Source organism: Alligator sinensis, unplaced genomic scaffold, assembly GCF_000455745.1.
Source record: "Alligator sinensis unplaced genomic scaffold, ASM45574v1 scaffold64_1, whole genome shotgun sequence".
NCBI lineage: Eukaryota > Metazoa > Chordata > Crocodylia > Alligatoridae > Alligator > Alligator sinensis.
This window is the reverse complement of record NW_005842458.1, coordinates 5,925-21,115: the sequence shown is the minus strand read 5'-3', so window position 1 is coordinate 21,115 and position 15,191 is coordinate 5,925. Positions and strand designations below refer to the sequence as shown.

Genomic DNA, 15,191 nt, shown 5'->3' with positions numbered 1-15,191 from the left:
AGGTGGACATAGACCCCATCCGGGATTTTGTGGCAGAGCCTGCCCTGGCAGCTGGCAGCTCCTAGGGGCAGAGAGCTATCTCCTGCCCCCGATGTACAGCTGACCAGGTGCAGATTTTGCTCCTGGTCAGGCGTCTACATGAGCACTACTTTGCTGTTACTAATCTTGAGTAAATTTGCTACTTGCATTTGCAGGTAGCAAATTTACTCTGGATTAGGGAGGTTTACTGCATGGTAAGCATGCGCACGTGTAGACGCACATGCTTACTTCACAGTAAACTATGCTAATGTGCACTTAAGTGTCTCGTGTAGATGCACCCACTGTGACGTGGGCAGACCCAGCATCCCAATAGGATGGAGATGAAGTGAACAGAGACTGGACACAGACACGTGACCAGTAACAGCAATCTTGCTCCACAAATCTGGTTTTGTGCAAATCCTGGAGTTGCGGCTTTTCCTTCACTGGAGGTTTTCAGGATGGGGCTGGGCAGCTTAGGAACAGCAAAGACTGTATCCACGCAGGGAGCTGGACTCTAGACAACCCTTGACATCCCTTCCAATGCCATGACTTGACAATGACCATGCACCTAGTATTAAATTTTGCTTGGCTAAGCCATTCTCTTTCTAGGATGCCGTCTAGAACAATGATTTGCTTTCAGAGCAGCTGAAGCTATGGGCTTTCATGTATACAGATTCCAGTGGCCATATAAGCAAGGTTGGGCCTTTCTGTGCAATGCTACTGACTTTGTAACTTCTTTATTTTCAGGGGGATATTGGACCCATTGGTCCCCCTGGACTGCAAGGAAACAAAGGAATGCAAGGAGACAAAGGAGAAAAGGTAAAGAGCATGTTAATGCCATCCAAACCATTCAGTCTGTAGGCAGAAGGCAAGGGAAGGTGGCACCTTGGAGACTAACTAGTTCAGAGATGCCACGACCTGCTTTGTCAGATGCTAGGAGTGGACTGGCAGAAAGAAACAATTGTATACAGAAGGGAAAGGGAGGAAGGGAAGGGGCCACTGACAAGAGAAATAAGAAGAGGGTAGATTAGATCAGTTAAGATGCATGAGTTGGTTAACACGTGGAGGATCACCAGAGTTAATGGCTAGTCCAGGTCGTGGGATAAGAATCCATAGCCCATGTTGAGATAACGTTTAATACAATTCCTCTTATGGATAAGGTGACCATCCTCCCCATTTTTCCAGGACAGTCCTGGATTTTGGAGGCTGGTCCCAGGCACGAGGTGCAAATTAAAATGAGCATCTGGGGGTGCGTGGGCACTGTCTGGTGAGGAAGGGATGGGAGGGAGGACAGTGTCCCAGATGTCTCATATTTCCACCTGGGATGGATGGTCACCCTACCTATGGATAATTTCTTGTTCTGCAATTTTACATTCAAGTTGGTTTTTAAAGGGTTTTTTTTTTCATTTGAGGACAGCTACTCTGAGGTCAGTGATGGACTGTCTGTGGATGTTAGGGTCCCAGCCCCGGCTTGTGTGTGCTTCTGGGACTGATGTTGAAGTGGTGTCCATTTATTATTTTATGCCTCGGGGCCATGGGAGAAAGAAGTGCCTCAAGAGAGGAAGAGGTTGATGGCAGAAGAAAGTGGTGGAGTACCTGCCACGCTTCTGGAGAAGGGTGGCTGGCAAGTGGAGCAGGGTCAGGTAGCGCCAGCTGGTGCTGAGGGAGGAAATGATTATTCAGACTCTGGTTCTCAAGGGTTTTAGGGCAGAGCAGCGATGCTAACATAGTCCTGGCAGGTGTCACCCAGGGGGTGGGTTACCCGCTCCCTCTCTTTGTCACCCAGACTCTAGCAATGCCCGGTGGCCTGGAGAGAGATTGTTCAGTGTGTTGTGTAGGAGCAAGATGGGCGCAAAAAGAAACCAGTGCTTTTCTATAAGACCCGGTCTTGAACTCCTCCATGCTGGGTGTTAAGGCCAGGGCTGGACTCTTGGCCAAGACATGGTGAAGAGATATGGTTTCATCTCAGATGTCTTTGGGGTGCAGATCAGGGAGCAGAGCCAAAGGATCTTTAGGTTTCATTGCAAGCAGCATAGTGCTGAATTTATGCGTATTGCTTGTGCTTCTACCAGGGAAGTCCAGGCTTTGGCATTCCCGGACAACAGGGATTGAAAGGACACCCTGGAGAAAGGGTGAGTGTGGCCAAGTGGTGGGTGGAAACTGAGACGGGAAAGGATGAAAAGGAGAAGGACCCTGAGCTGATGTCTGTTCCATTTCCTTGACCGAACCAGCGGGACTGCATTGAGGCAAAACCCGGCCATCTCCTTGCATGGCCTCTCATTAGCAAATTAAACCAGGAGCAGCAGTGATGCACCTCAAAATTGAACCCTGGGTCCCCAGGGCACTCTTGCATTACACGGCAGCTCAGACCAGGCTGCGTGGCTGCAAAGTAAAGGGTTTAACTGAGGGGAACTGGAAATAAGACTTGCCTGGAGGGCAGGGAGAGCATTCCTTGGGACACCCTATGAATAAATATATGTATGTGGAAATGGGAGATCAAAGCCCTTTTGATGAAAAGCATGCTTTTGTGCCTTCTTCACATGGGTTCAACTGCCAACCAAAGAGCATAGGACTGGGCCCTTAGCACATACAAAAGGCAGCTGAGAGCAGAGACTGGATTAGTCAAGAGAAGACTCCATGTGGGGGCACCGGCCTGGACTACCCCTTTATGATCACAATTGTCCCACTTGGTGTGGGCCCACACCATCACACAAAGATGCCACGGCTCTGTCCCTAGTCTAGCATGGCAGATGTGGGCACATTTTGACCAAGGTTTTTCATTGCAACTTGTGTCTTTGGGTGCTGTGAGCACTTATGTTTTTCTGGGAGCTTTGGTTTTCAGAGGGTGGGAGCTCAGCAGTCTTGGAAACCTCATTATGTGTTGGGTACCCCATACTGGTCATCATTTCTGAAAATCTTGGCTACAGCACTAAAGCTAGGAACAGACAATGCATTTATCCCTGGACAAATTGTGCCTGTATTTGTCCTGGAACAGAAATATTGGGGGATTGGCATGTACACACATTGTCCTAATCAGGGTTAAGTGACCAGTTGAATGCACGGCCACTTTTCTGCCATTGATTCAATCATGCAGTCCCAGGATAAGTGTTGAAATGCACTTTGAGATGTCCCGTTAGTATTTCTTAACCCATAAACCTTTTTAGGAGGGACAACAGACATGGACACGTGAATAAATGTACTTTGTCCCAGGATAAAATGGCTTATCTTGTGCCAAGTGTGCCATCTCTTTGTAGCCTCATATTCCCAATAAAGGACATTTTGCTTGGAGATCTCAGAGTTGCTTCCATGGGTTTTGTCTGACATGGGTGGCAGGTAGCTGGGTTCATAGATAAGAGCTAAGTGACATCCACAGGCATCACTCTTGCTGAATGACTTACAGTCTGATTTTTCCGCAGGGAAATGTAGGTTTGTCTGGTAAACCCGGTCAGAAGGTGAGTGCTGTACTCCCAAAGCAAAAGCACAGCTTTCATTTGTTACCCACGTCCGCTTGCATTAATGACATTTTGTAAAGTTAAAAAAAAAAAAAAATCCGCCTTGAAAATGAGATTAAAGGGGAAATATGGGGGATTAAAAACTATAAGGCTCCAACAGCAAGTTTGGTTCTGATGGCCTGCACATACTGGAAGACCCCATAGGCTGGAGGAGTTTAATTGCACGGTCCTCCATCCTAAACTGGCATTTCAATAAAGGATGTTCGTGCCCCAACTATCAGCCTCTATATGCAGAAACATAGGCCTTGATCCCAGTGGAACCAATATTTAATCCCTTCTGGAGATGTAAAAATAACATGGAGAGATGCAGCAAAGAAGGGGCTTGAAAACCCTCTGAAAACTGGCTTCTAAAATACTTCAGTGAGTATTGCTCGGCTCATGTCTCCCGTAGCGTAGCAAAGACTAAGGGTGCAGACACATGACAAATTTATGCCAGTTTGATTTACATTGGGTTGCGTGTCCGACCCCTAAAACAGGAGTGTTGTGTTATGACCTGGGGAAGAAGAAAGTAACAGTTGTATTCATTGCTTCCTCCAGGGGGAAATGGGCCTGAAAGGACAGAGAGGTCAACCAGGAGCACCTGGGAAACCAGGAGAGACCGGACTAAGAGGTAAAGATGTAAGTAAAAACTAACGATCCAGTCAGATGAGGCAGGTCAGTCCCGGGTGCAGAATGGCAGCCTTCTCCAGATGCAAAAAAGGGGAAAAGAGGCTCACTTAATTGGCCTACGTGGCTCCAGGCAATATTTAGCTGAAATAGCCTGTGAGTCGTTTCAGTAAGTGAAAATCAGGTACGATCCTGGCTAAAAGATAGCTCGAGCAGAGCATTTCTGTGGCTATACATAAGGCATGATGGAGAGTATACATCCATCTACTCAGAGATACTCCAGCCAGAGTGTACGGGCTCTTTAATGCTAGCCAGAGTAGGACAAATGCATTGTGCCTTGGCATTTAGGTCACAACCTCTTGACCTGGCAGCATCAGACTATGGCATAAATTATAATAGCAAATTGTGATGAGCTGACATCATGGCCTGATGCTCTTGCACCAACCCTGAAGGATATTTCAGGACACACTCATCTCTTCAGGGCATCCACCCACAGAGAGCTGTATTACAGGCCTTCAGATAAGCCAATGCTGATGACAGCCAAAGACCATTCTCCTGTAGGCCACGTGGTTGAGTTGAACATGACATAATTTTTCCATCAAAGCAGTTGCAAGCCTGTCGTCTGATGGAAGTTTAGATCTCAAGAGTTCCTCGTACTTATTTAATAGGTCTTAAAAACAAGAGCCTGGATTCAGATCTCAGGTTACCTCTGTGTAACTTCACCTGTTTAAGAAGAGTTACTGTCCATTTCTTCTGGCATCAAGAAAGCAGACTTGGCCTAAAGAGACACATCCAGAGAGAAAATGGAGAGTGACAAAGCTGGTGACAAATTTAAATTTAACCTGATGCTTTGTTTCATGTTCTAGGGAGAACCAGGGAAGAAAGGGGACACGGGGACCAAGGTAACACAGTGGAGTTTCGATGTCTGCCTGTAGCCATGAAGCTGACTCCCCTCTGCTGTAGACTGTCGTAGAAAGTAGAACTCCCTAATAAATATTTATACTGTATAAAGCTGCTACAACTTGTCCCCTCTCCAAGAGATCAAAGAGATTCTGTTAAAATTCATCCTGTTGGCACAAAGGACCTTCTTGGGTCATCAGTAGGACATGGCCAACAACCCTTTAATTCCTTGCTTCCTCGTATTGGGTGCATTCCCTTCAGATGAGAAAATTGCACTTAGGTTTGGCATATTTTGCCCCCTCTGGCTCAGTCAATTCTGCCATTAAGCCCCAAATTCTCATTTCTAGAGTTTTCTTCTGGCTTCATTTTCACTTGCCAGCATTAGAGGGAGACATCGAAGGGTCAAACTGGAACTCAAAATGTTTTATGCTAGTGGCACAGTTCATTTGATTCTGGGGATGGATTTGGGATGGGGCTATCGCTAGCCTGTTAACTTTGATAAGGAGAGTGGGAGTCTTTTTCCATTGGGGATGAGTTGCTGTAAACCCATGGCCCATTTCATGTACCTCCTGCAACCTGCCCCTTCTTTAGCACTGTCTCTCCCTCCTCCCCCAGTATTGCTTTACCATATGGGAGGAGATCTTGCCTCACTCAATGATACGAGGCCTGATTTATTGTCTGAGCTAGCGTCTGCAGCCCGCAGTGCCGTACGCCTGACATCCCAAATGACGGTGAAATCTGCCAGGAGTGGTGCGTCTGAGGGTAAGGACATACAAATGACTTGTCACCGAGTGAAAGGGAGAGTTTTACTGCCTGTCAGCTGCCCATGTGTACACTCGTAGGGCGCTTGTACACGCCACGTTTTTTGCCCTTTACTCTGCAGTAAGTGGAGGTTAAACTGTTGTGTCTTCACCTGCAGAGAAAAGCTACTGTGGCTTATTTTTCACTTTGGGAGCACATGGGCAGGTACCATGGGACAGCAGCCCATCCACTTTTACCCAGTGATAAGTTGTTTGTATGTCCACACTATGAAAACCACACTAAGACAGCCACAAAGGAGACCTAAGTTGTATGTATGTCCACACTAAGTAAGCTTGTAAAAAATACCCTTGTTTTTCTTTTAGGGAGAAGCAGGTGTCCCTGGAGAACCAGGAGAGAGAGGAATCAGGGTAATAATTCTTCCCAGGGGCACAGTGGAAAGTGTCATTTGAAACACAGCGTGGCTTCTTCTGTGGTGTCTTTCTGGCACGTGGTTTGCATGTCTTGGGTATAGGGATCAGGATAGGAAGGGGAGATGGTGTAATGTGCAGCTCATGGGGGCAGGGACCCATGTTACAATCCCACTCCCCCTACCTGACTGGTACTGGTTCTTCTGTGGAGAGTCTTGTGAGCTTTAAAGACTCATCCCTCAGAAGAGGCCCTTCCTAGATGAGGCTGGAGAGGTCAGTGGTGATGGAGTGGGGAAGATCATACTGGCATTCCCATGAATCTCTGAATAAAGAGAACATACCATTCCCGGGAGCTCTTTCTCTTCAGTCCCAGCATGGAAGCTTAATAGCATTGAAAAGCAGCCTTCGGCTCCCTGCAGGGGGTTGCAAAGAGGATGGAGCTGGGCTGTTCTCAGTGGGGGCAGACGGCAGAGCAAGGAGCAATGGGCTCAAGTTGCAGGTTAGATATTAGAAAGAAACTTTCTCATGAGGAGGATAATAAAGCACTGGAACAGGTTACCCAGAGAGGTTGTAGACTCTCCATCCTTGGAGGTTTTTAAGACCCAGCTAGACAAAGCCTTGGCTGGGATGATCTGAATATTCCCTGCTTGGAGCAGGGGGCTGGACTAGATGTGACCTCCTGAGGGCCCTTCATCCCTCATTTTCTATGATTGTATAATGCTATTTTGGTTGGACCTGGTATACCTGTATGCCAAGAGCAATATTGTGCTTCATTCCTCACCATTTCATGCATTATTTTGCAGGGTCCTTTAGGGCTTCCAGGCCGTCCTGGAGAACAGGGGGTAAAAGGAGACATGGGAGAACCTGGAAGGGACGTAAGTCAATTGTTGGAGGAGGGTGAGCTTGGGAAACAGCATAGCTAATAAAATAAAAGCCTGTGGCTGCCGTCCTAAAATATGGAGGGCACAGATGGCTGTGTGCTATGGAGCATGGTAGACCTGGCCCTGAAGGTCTCCTTTCTAGGGGAAAGATCATGTTTGGGGTAAAGCAGACTGAAGAGGGGAACCAGTTCCTCTCTTCAGTCTGCTTTACACCAAACATGAGATATATGCCAGAACCCTGCCATGGGTGCAGGTGACACGGACCCTGCTTGAGGCTATAAAACCCCTTAGCCCTACCAGAGAAGAGGAGTCTATCCCAGGATTGTCCAGTTCTTGGGTGACCACACTGTCCTATCACCATGTCCCTTGAGGGGTAGCAGGAAGTGGAAGCTGGAGGGGGAGAGGATGTCCGGAGGCCCCAGGGGATGAGGGGAAGGCTGTGCCAGCAGCCGGAGCAGGTGATTGAGGTGTTGATGGCTGGGTTGAATGGTGCCTGAAGCCATGGGGGCCAGGGAGCCAAGGAAGTAAAGGCAGGGGAAGCCCGTGGGCTTCAAGATAACCTCTTGTCCCGCACATCCACCGGTTGGAAGTCCTGTCTGTGCCGTGCTGAGGCTTAGCACGAGCTGAGTTTCTGGAAGCACAGAGAGAGAGCCCTGTTGACTCTACTGCCCTCCTGAGTCATGGAAACTTTCTCATGTTGCCTCTCTCTCCACCTCCTAGGGAGTCAACGGAGAGAAGGGCGAGAAGGGCGAATCTGTAGGTTTGCACGTTCCCGTTCTTCACCTTGCATGAGCGAGTCCAGCCTGGTGTCTGCATTACTGACTTTCACCACTTGCCTTTTGGGGTGGGGGGGACCTTGTGTCTCTTCAGGGGAAGCCTGGGCTGCCTGGGGCACCTGGAAGTGCTGTGAGTGATTCGTTTTCTTGACCTACTCATCAGGCAGGGGGTGGGGGGCAGGATGCTGTGGCGATGGGAAGGAAGGACTTGCAGTTTTTTGCATGATGGGGTGCGGTGAGTCTAAAGCCATGGTGCGATCACTCCTAGGGTGTTTCCTGCATTTGGTGTCTTTAACAAAGAAGGTGGTAGCATTGCACCAGACTTAAATCCCTCCACTGCAGCAAATGCGTTGCAGCAGCTCTATTAATGCCACACGTGTATGTGTGCATGAAGACAGCCACAAAGGAGACCTTGATCTGTAACCATCCAGAAGATCAACTGAAAATGTGCTTAAGTCTCCCTGCCATCAGTGGGTTCAAGTTAAGCAGGTTACCCCCAGCATGATACACCAGAGGGCTTTTGATTGCCCCAGGTGTTGCAGTCTTGGTTGCCACCTTCTCCTATGCCACTTTTTGTGATGGTGCCCCACTCTGAGACCACAGTGCCTCTGGGAACAGGGGAGCACAAAGGTGTCTTGATGGCAACCTCCTGGCTGCCTGGCATCCTCAGAAATGGTTTAGGCAGGGATGATCCTGCCTTGAGCAGGGGGTTGGACTAGATGTGACCTCCTGAAGGCCCTGCCTATCCTATTTTTCTATGATTCCAAGGGCAAGAGGATCAGCGGTTGCTTTAGCCGGGTCTTGCCTGTGCCGACACAGTGACCGCTTCACCCAGAGACTCGAGGAGGTTGCCTTTGGGGTGGGAAGGCCAAGGTGGCTCTCAGGACGAGCTCCTCCTGACCCATGCAATCACGTTACTGCTTCGTCACTACAAATGGCCAAGCAGTCCCACCAAAAAGTGAGAGACCAGAGCTGAGAGTGGCCCCGAGCAAAACCCAGGTCTGAACCTCCCTGAACTATGCAGAAGTTTGAAGGTGGATTGATCTCATCCCAAAAGAGGCAGGGCCAAACCTTTTGCAACTCCTGGAAGCACAGATCCAGATTCGGACATCCCAGCTGGCTTGTCCCGCTACCGTCCAGACACCCTTCTTGCTCCCTATCCAAATATCTGGGTCATTTGAATCCAGTCTGATACCCAAATTAATGGCTAGTTTTGAAGGGAGGAAGGACAGAGTTAGTTGACCCTTGCGCGCAGGGGGTAGATCACATCAAGGTGGACGGTGCCTCAGTAGAGATCCGGTCCTAAGTGGGTCCTAGCACACTCTGAGCCTGTCTTTCTCTTGTAGGTGTCTGCTGTGGAAAACAGCATCCCCCTCAAAGGTGATAAGGTAAGGTCCTTCCCTTTGCTGGAGGAGTGATGAGTTGCACTGAGTTGATTTTCCTGTACGATTGGACTGCCCGTGTGCATACTCTTGGAGGAGAGAGTGGGGTGGTGAATGTTTGACTGCTGACTCTTTTGCCAGCCTTCAACAAAAAAATTACTGAAAAAAACCAGCTTTATGCCCTTGGAAGAGACTTAACTGAAATAAAAACCTTAAGCAAACGATAGGAAATAGAGAGGACGGTGTCCTCTGAACTGCTTCATATGCGAGGAGCCCAAGTGCCCGTGATGCTACTAACCCAGGCCACAGCTTCATGGTAGCTCACAGTCCCCAGCACGAGGCAGGGAGGCAACTTAGAGACTAACTGGTTCAGAGAGGCATGAGCCTTCGTCGGCAATGACTAGCAGTGGTATGCTGAACCTCGCTGCACTACTCCAAGCAGCCTGGCTCCCGAACCAAAAGCAATGCAGCCACCACGGAGGGTGGGTAGACCAGCTAGCTTAGGGGTAGACTAATTATCCCAGTCACTCAACAGTGCTAATTAGCCCACCCTACTTGTGCAACCTAAGGTGCATGAGTCCACATCTGAATCCAGGGCCGAAGAGACTGGCAGAAAAGGGAACAGCTGTTTGTTTATGCCAGCCCTGGCACGTTTTATGCCTTCACCTAGGGTAGGAAATCTCCATCCAGGTGGGTCTTTTAAAGTATACCTGGATGATGGTCAGACCGTTGATCACAGTGTAGTGGATCCAGGATCCAGGAAGGGCTGGCAGTAGACAACAGCAGGGTCCTTACTTCCATAGTATTTCCATCCTTAGTTTCATTAAACAACGGGGGAGCTCAGCGTTGCTGGAGTGTTGTTCACCCTCTGGGAAGATGCATAAGTCCATACAAGTCCTAAAAAACTACCGCAGGAGAGGAAGAGGGGAAAGCTGTCCCCACCCCTCCTATCCTTTGCCCAACAGGGCTGGGTATTAAAGCCAGAGCCTGATCTCTTTTGGACTCTGATAACTCTTGGCCCCAGTCATGCAAAAGTTAATGGACCCATGTAATGCCAAGTGTATGAGAAGTCCCACTGGAGTCAAAGGGCTGTTTGTATCCATGAAATAAGTCCTGGTAGGAGCAGGGACCAAGACTGTAGCCTGACTTTTTTGCCTGACAGTGAAACCTGCTGCTGCATTTATTTCAGTGCTTTAAGGCTGTAAAATGTCACTCAGATCATTTACACAGGTTGCCCTGGCAGGTTGCATTACTGGCCAGCAATAGGTTAGCACCCATCCTGGCCAGCCTGTTAGAGAAGGACTGGGGATAAACCTATAGACACATGCTGCAATGTCCCAGGAAAAAAAGTGATAGCATATTTTATTCTGTATGCTTTGGTGGGACTTGATGCCCGATAGTGGCCTTGTATGTTTGTAGACACATGGGGACAAATGCAACATCTAATTCCAGCCTCGACCTTTAACATAAAATCCTATTCAAACTCCGGGCCCTGCTCCATGCTCAGTACTATCAGCACAGATAAAAGCAATCAGCCTCCAAACTGCTGCAAGCCCAGCTGGAAATTTAAATCAGACGAATCCAATCAGTGTTTCCCAGCTCTGGGTGGGATTTTCTTTTGCCGTATCCCATCTTCATCAGACAACTGTTGTCAGCCAGGAAAAGCAGGTCTTGCTCACTGCCACGAGCAAGCAATTCTGGGAGCAAGCAATTCTGGGCTAATTCTGGGAAAACTTTTTCACAGCCCTGATTATGCCCCATTTGGGAACCAGTGATAAGAGGAGGAAATGATACCCTGATCCTTGGGAAAAGGAAATACTGTAATATTTTCGTTCTGAAAATAATGTCCTTTTGGAAATATGGGAACTAGGATGTCAAACCTACCTTCAGGGGGCTAATGGTTGGCCAGCGCCTCTGGTGTTTTATATGCTTGTCCTTCTTTATTGTGTATAGTCCATGTTCCTTGCAAAATTTCCTTATACACTATGGTCTTGTAGCATGGATAAATTAGTAGAAATAGAGCAATTACATCCTGGGCTGCAGTTATCGTACTTGAAGCTCCTGATCTGGGATGCTTCAGCACAGTTAGGTGTGCAAACACCTACACAATGCACAAGACAACCCCAAACATTTCAAATAGGGATCCAGAGTGCCAAAAGCATCCTGACCTTTCTGAGTTCCTTGCATTATCATTGGCAATCCCTCGCCGTCGAGGATGATGGTCCTCCATGATTGCCTTATCCGGAGGTCTGAAGATGGCTGATGAGGCTGATCTGGGATCAGTGGGTTTTATCACAGCTTGGGCACGTGTTTCCATGCAGGGTGGGCGGCTCTGGGATCTCGGTTTGGTCTGTAACACACTTCCACTCCTGCTTTGCCATCTCCTAGTGTCATGAGGTTTCAAAGTACTGAGATCCTTGCAGCCGATTCTTTCTCAATTTGGGTGATAGGCTCCCATGAGTAGATGTCGAAGAGTTCCTTGCAACAGAGGAATTGCTCTAATACTTTTCCTTAGTCAAGAACCAAGTGAAAGCTAGGCGCTGGCATTTTCCAAGAGGTGCCTTGAGTCTGCTGAAGTTGAGAACCACTGCATTAGTGTCATTTCTGGAGCTTGTTGGATTTATTTCCTTTCCCAGGCAAACGCACTGAAGGTGACTGTGGTCCACGGCTTTCTGGTGCCCTTCATTCCACCGGAATCTGTAGGGATCAAAACCAGATTTCAGTGAAATGAAGCCCCTCAGACGTGGAATTCAACCCCTGGCTTTTTCCCTGCTTTAAAGCAAAGATGCAAACTGGGCATCATTTAGTCCAGCGTCTGTACTCTGTGCTGCCAGGCTGCTAATTCAGTGCCAAGGTAGCTTTGAAGCTCAAGTTTCTAGCAGCAATGTTAATCCACCAGCACTGTACATGGGGAGTGTTTCCAAAGAGGGATTTCTCATTACACGCGCAGCTTAATGCATTAGAGGGGATAGCATGACTATGGGATAGGATGCGGAGTCAGGAAACCAGGGTTTTCATCATGACTCTGAATGTGCCTCAGTTGAATGAGCTGTGAAATGGGAGGAAGAACCTTTCCCCCTATGGTTGGTCAAGGAAGGTGGGAAGCAATCTCGAGATCCTGCAACGTCCCTGGTGGCACTTTCATTTTCGTGCTGCCTGACTGGTGAATTTACCTGGGCAGAGCTGGCGTTGCACTGGGAAAACTCATAGCATGTCATCGATAATCGCCTGCATCAGTCAGTTCTTGTGCGCGCACAGTATCTTTACAATGCGTGTGACATGGTTTATACCGCTATCAGGACTGGCTTGGCTCCAGGCTGTATCTGCATATCAATGGCCATTTCATCCGTGATGAATCAGTATGTAACTCTGCACGTGCCCCCTCTACCAAAATCTCACCACTGTGAATGGAGCAAGTCTAGGTTGAGAGCTGTACTTTGCAGGTACATGAGACCCGTTTCCAAGATGGGAGAGAGAGAGGTTAAAATGCGATTCTGATCTGAAAAGCCTGTGGGGATGTGAGAGTGCTCAACACCTCGGAAAGTTTAGTTCAGTTGGAAGATTTTTGTGTAAATTGACTTTTTTGGCAGGCATGCCACCATTTAACCCCACACATTGCCAAAGTGCTACTTCAGTCCCCTTCCCCTGCCTGATCTGCTGCTCTGCTTTCTGTTCCTTGCCCTATCTGCCACTGCGCTGTCTCTCCCCTCCCTGATCTTCCATGCATCACCCAAATACGTTGCCCATGCTGCTTGTGGCACATGTACTGCATAGGTCCTGGTCAGGTAGGCACTTTGCCTTTGGATGGCAAAATCACGGTGGCATCTCATGCACATCCCTGGGTCAGGTGCCTCAGCACAAAGGAGGATGGGGGTTCAAACATGTCCCCATGTCTAGCATTTCCTGTTGGTTCCTTGCTTGGAGCCGTAGGAGGCTGCTACCCATCTCTACAAGCTGTACAAGGAACCTGGATGCTAAATTTTGGAGGCACTTATATGAACGGTTTGGATGTGACTCCTTGAAATGAAGCGGTGTGCCCCAGATCACACAGCAAGTCATTGGAAAAGTAGGGAAGAGAACCTGGTCCTGAGCTCCAGCCACTGTTCAGCTTCCCCTGCTGTCATCTCTTGTTGCCCTTGTTAATTAGTTTTTGTTCTTTGTTTAAAGGGAGATCCAGGTCCTCCTGGCAAAGGAGTGGAAATCAAGGTAAATACAAAGAAATGTTGAGTCACTCTCTCTTTCTGTCCTTGACTTTCCAAGATTCAGAGACAAAAATCATAAGGAATCCCATGTAGGCCTACCAAATTGGTCAGAAATCCTATCCCACTGCTAACACCATTTTAAAGAAAGCTGTGAAGTTTCTTTCACAGTGTGGTTTGGATCTACATGTGCCTGGACAAGGTTAGCAGACCTGGGAACAGGGACTAGGAGACAGACTCTGCAGTATTCATCATCTTTCAGTGACATTAACCATGATAGAGAGGATGGAGATGGGCTTTCTTCTGTGCCTGTAGGGGACAGGGTGAGGAGCAATGGCCTCAAGCTACGGCAGAGGAATTTTAGGTTGGAGATTAGGAGGAACTTTCTGACTGAGGGTGGTTGAGCACTGGAAGAGGCTATCAAGGGAGGTTGTGGTATCTCCATCCCTGGAAATTTTCAAGAGCAGGTTGGCCAGAAACTGGGATGGGATGGTTTAATCAGGGACAGTCCTGCCTTGAGCCAAGAGCTGAGTTAGATGACCTTGTGAGGTCCCTTCCAGCCCTGTTTTCTTATAATCCTCTGATAGGTGTGCAGATCACTGATGCAGTTCCTTTGAAATTTAGCTTGAATTAAATATAAAGGAGAGCTGCAAGTGGGGATCTTTGCACTATGGTTCCATTGAGTAATCATAAGCACTGAGTGGAGATCACAGGGAAGGATCTTTTGGATTCCCAGGTAGTAGCAATGGCTAAAAATGCATTATTAACTCTTTGGTTGGCCAACAGATTCCAACTCTGGCTTAGGGTCACCGGGATCAGTAACGTTGCTTATGCTTTGGTTGCCTCTAGACTACTATACTGCCATATTTTTAGCACTCATGGCTATACTTGAAGTCATTTAGGAGTCTAAGCTAGTGCAGAATATCCACCTTCTAAATAGGAGAGACATTACAGAGCCCTTCACACCAGTGCACCAGCCTCTTTCATGGGTTTCTGGTTCCTTCCAGATCCAAATGGTGATTTTTCTTATTATTTGTAAAGACTTAGGTCTGTAAAGACCAGCTGCTGTCTGGTCTGTGAGACCCAGCTGCTGTCTCTGAGACCATCTGCAATCTTTAGAGCCCCTACGCCTGGGTCTGAGTTGAGGCATTTCCAAATAGGACCCCCAACAGGAGTTCCTCCAAGCACCATGCAAAGCACAACTCCTGGCAGGGACATGATCCCGTTGCATGACTAAGTTTTCATTCAGGGCATGGGGAAGTATCTAAAGGTTGTTTTCCTTTAGTGACATGCATCTGATGGCTTTAGCTTGGTATGAAATCTCGATGTGAAGTTTGTTACTAAAAGAGCAGATTAGCGTGTGCGTATAAGAACCAGCACTTCCATTATTGCCATGACACAGATTTAGGGTCTGAGCTTATTCCTACTTAAGCCATTAACAACGCTCCATGGGGATTGGCATCAGGCTGGTAGTAGAGGGGACCTTATCACACCTCGTCCCAGTAAGGTCTACCTGAAATTATGTCATTTCCCTTTTTCCCTCTGTAGGATTTGGAGAGGCTTTTTGAAGCATATGGTATCAAGGTAAGTGAGCATTTTTCCTTTTTCCTTCCTTCTGTAAACGTGGCCCAGCTGCTGTTTAAGATGAGATCATTACACATAAGCAAAGGAAAGTCTTATGGATGTCTTCAGCCGTACCTTCAGGACTCTGTGGCAATCTGGAGAGGGGTCCCGCTCTTACAGGAACT

At 48.0% G+C, this 15,191-nt stretch overlaps 1 protein-coding gene across 1 annotated transcript in view; it reads left to right on the top strand.

Moving 5' to 3' along the window:
• LOC112551404 (collagen alpha-1(VII) chain-like) overlaps nt 1-15,191 on the top strand; it is a gene marked incomplete at its 3' end in the record, with an annotated part of 93,856 nt that overhangs the window by 73,718 nt on the left and 4,947 nt on the right. Inside the window, exons 42-53 of the mRNA XM_025212351.1 lie at nt 766-837; nt 2,091-2,150; nt 3,435-3,470; nt 4,068-4,148; nt 5,003-5,038; nt 6,161-6,205; nt 7,009-7,080; nt 7,807-7,842; nt 7,957-7,992; nt 9,209-9,250; nt 13,412-13,450; nt 14,992-15,027. Coding sequence (XP_025068136.1) covers nt 766-837; nt 2,091-2,150; nt 3,435-3,470; nt 4,068-4,148; nt 5,003-5,038; nt 6,161-6,205; nt 7,009-7,080; nt 7,807-7,842; nt 7,957-7,992; nt 9,209-9,250; nt 13,412-13,450; nt 14,992-15,027 — 591 coding nt within the window. The remainder of the gene's footprint in view (nt 1-765; nt 838-2,090; nt 2,151-3,434; nt 3,471-4,067; nt 4,149-5,002; nt 5,039-6,160; nt 6,206-7,008; nt 7,081-7,806; nt 7,843-7,956; nt 7,993-9,208; nt 9,251-13,411; nt 13,451-14,991; nt 15,028-15,191) is intronic.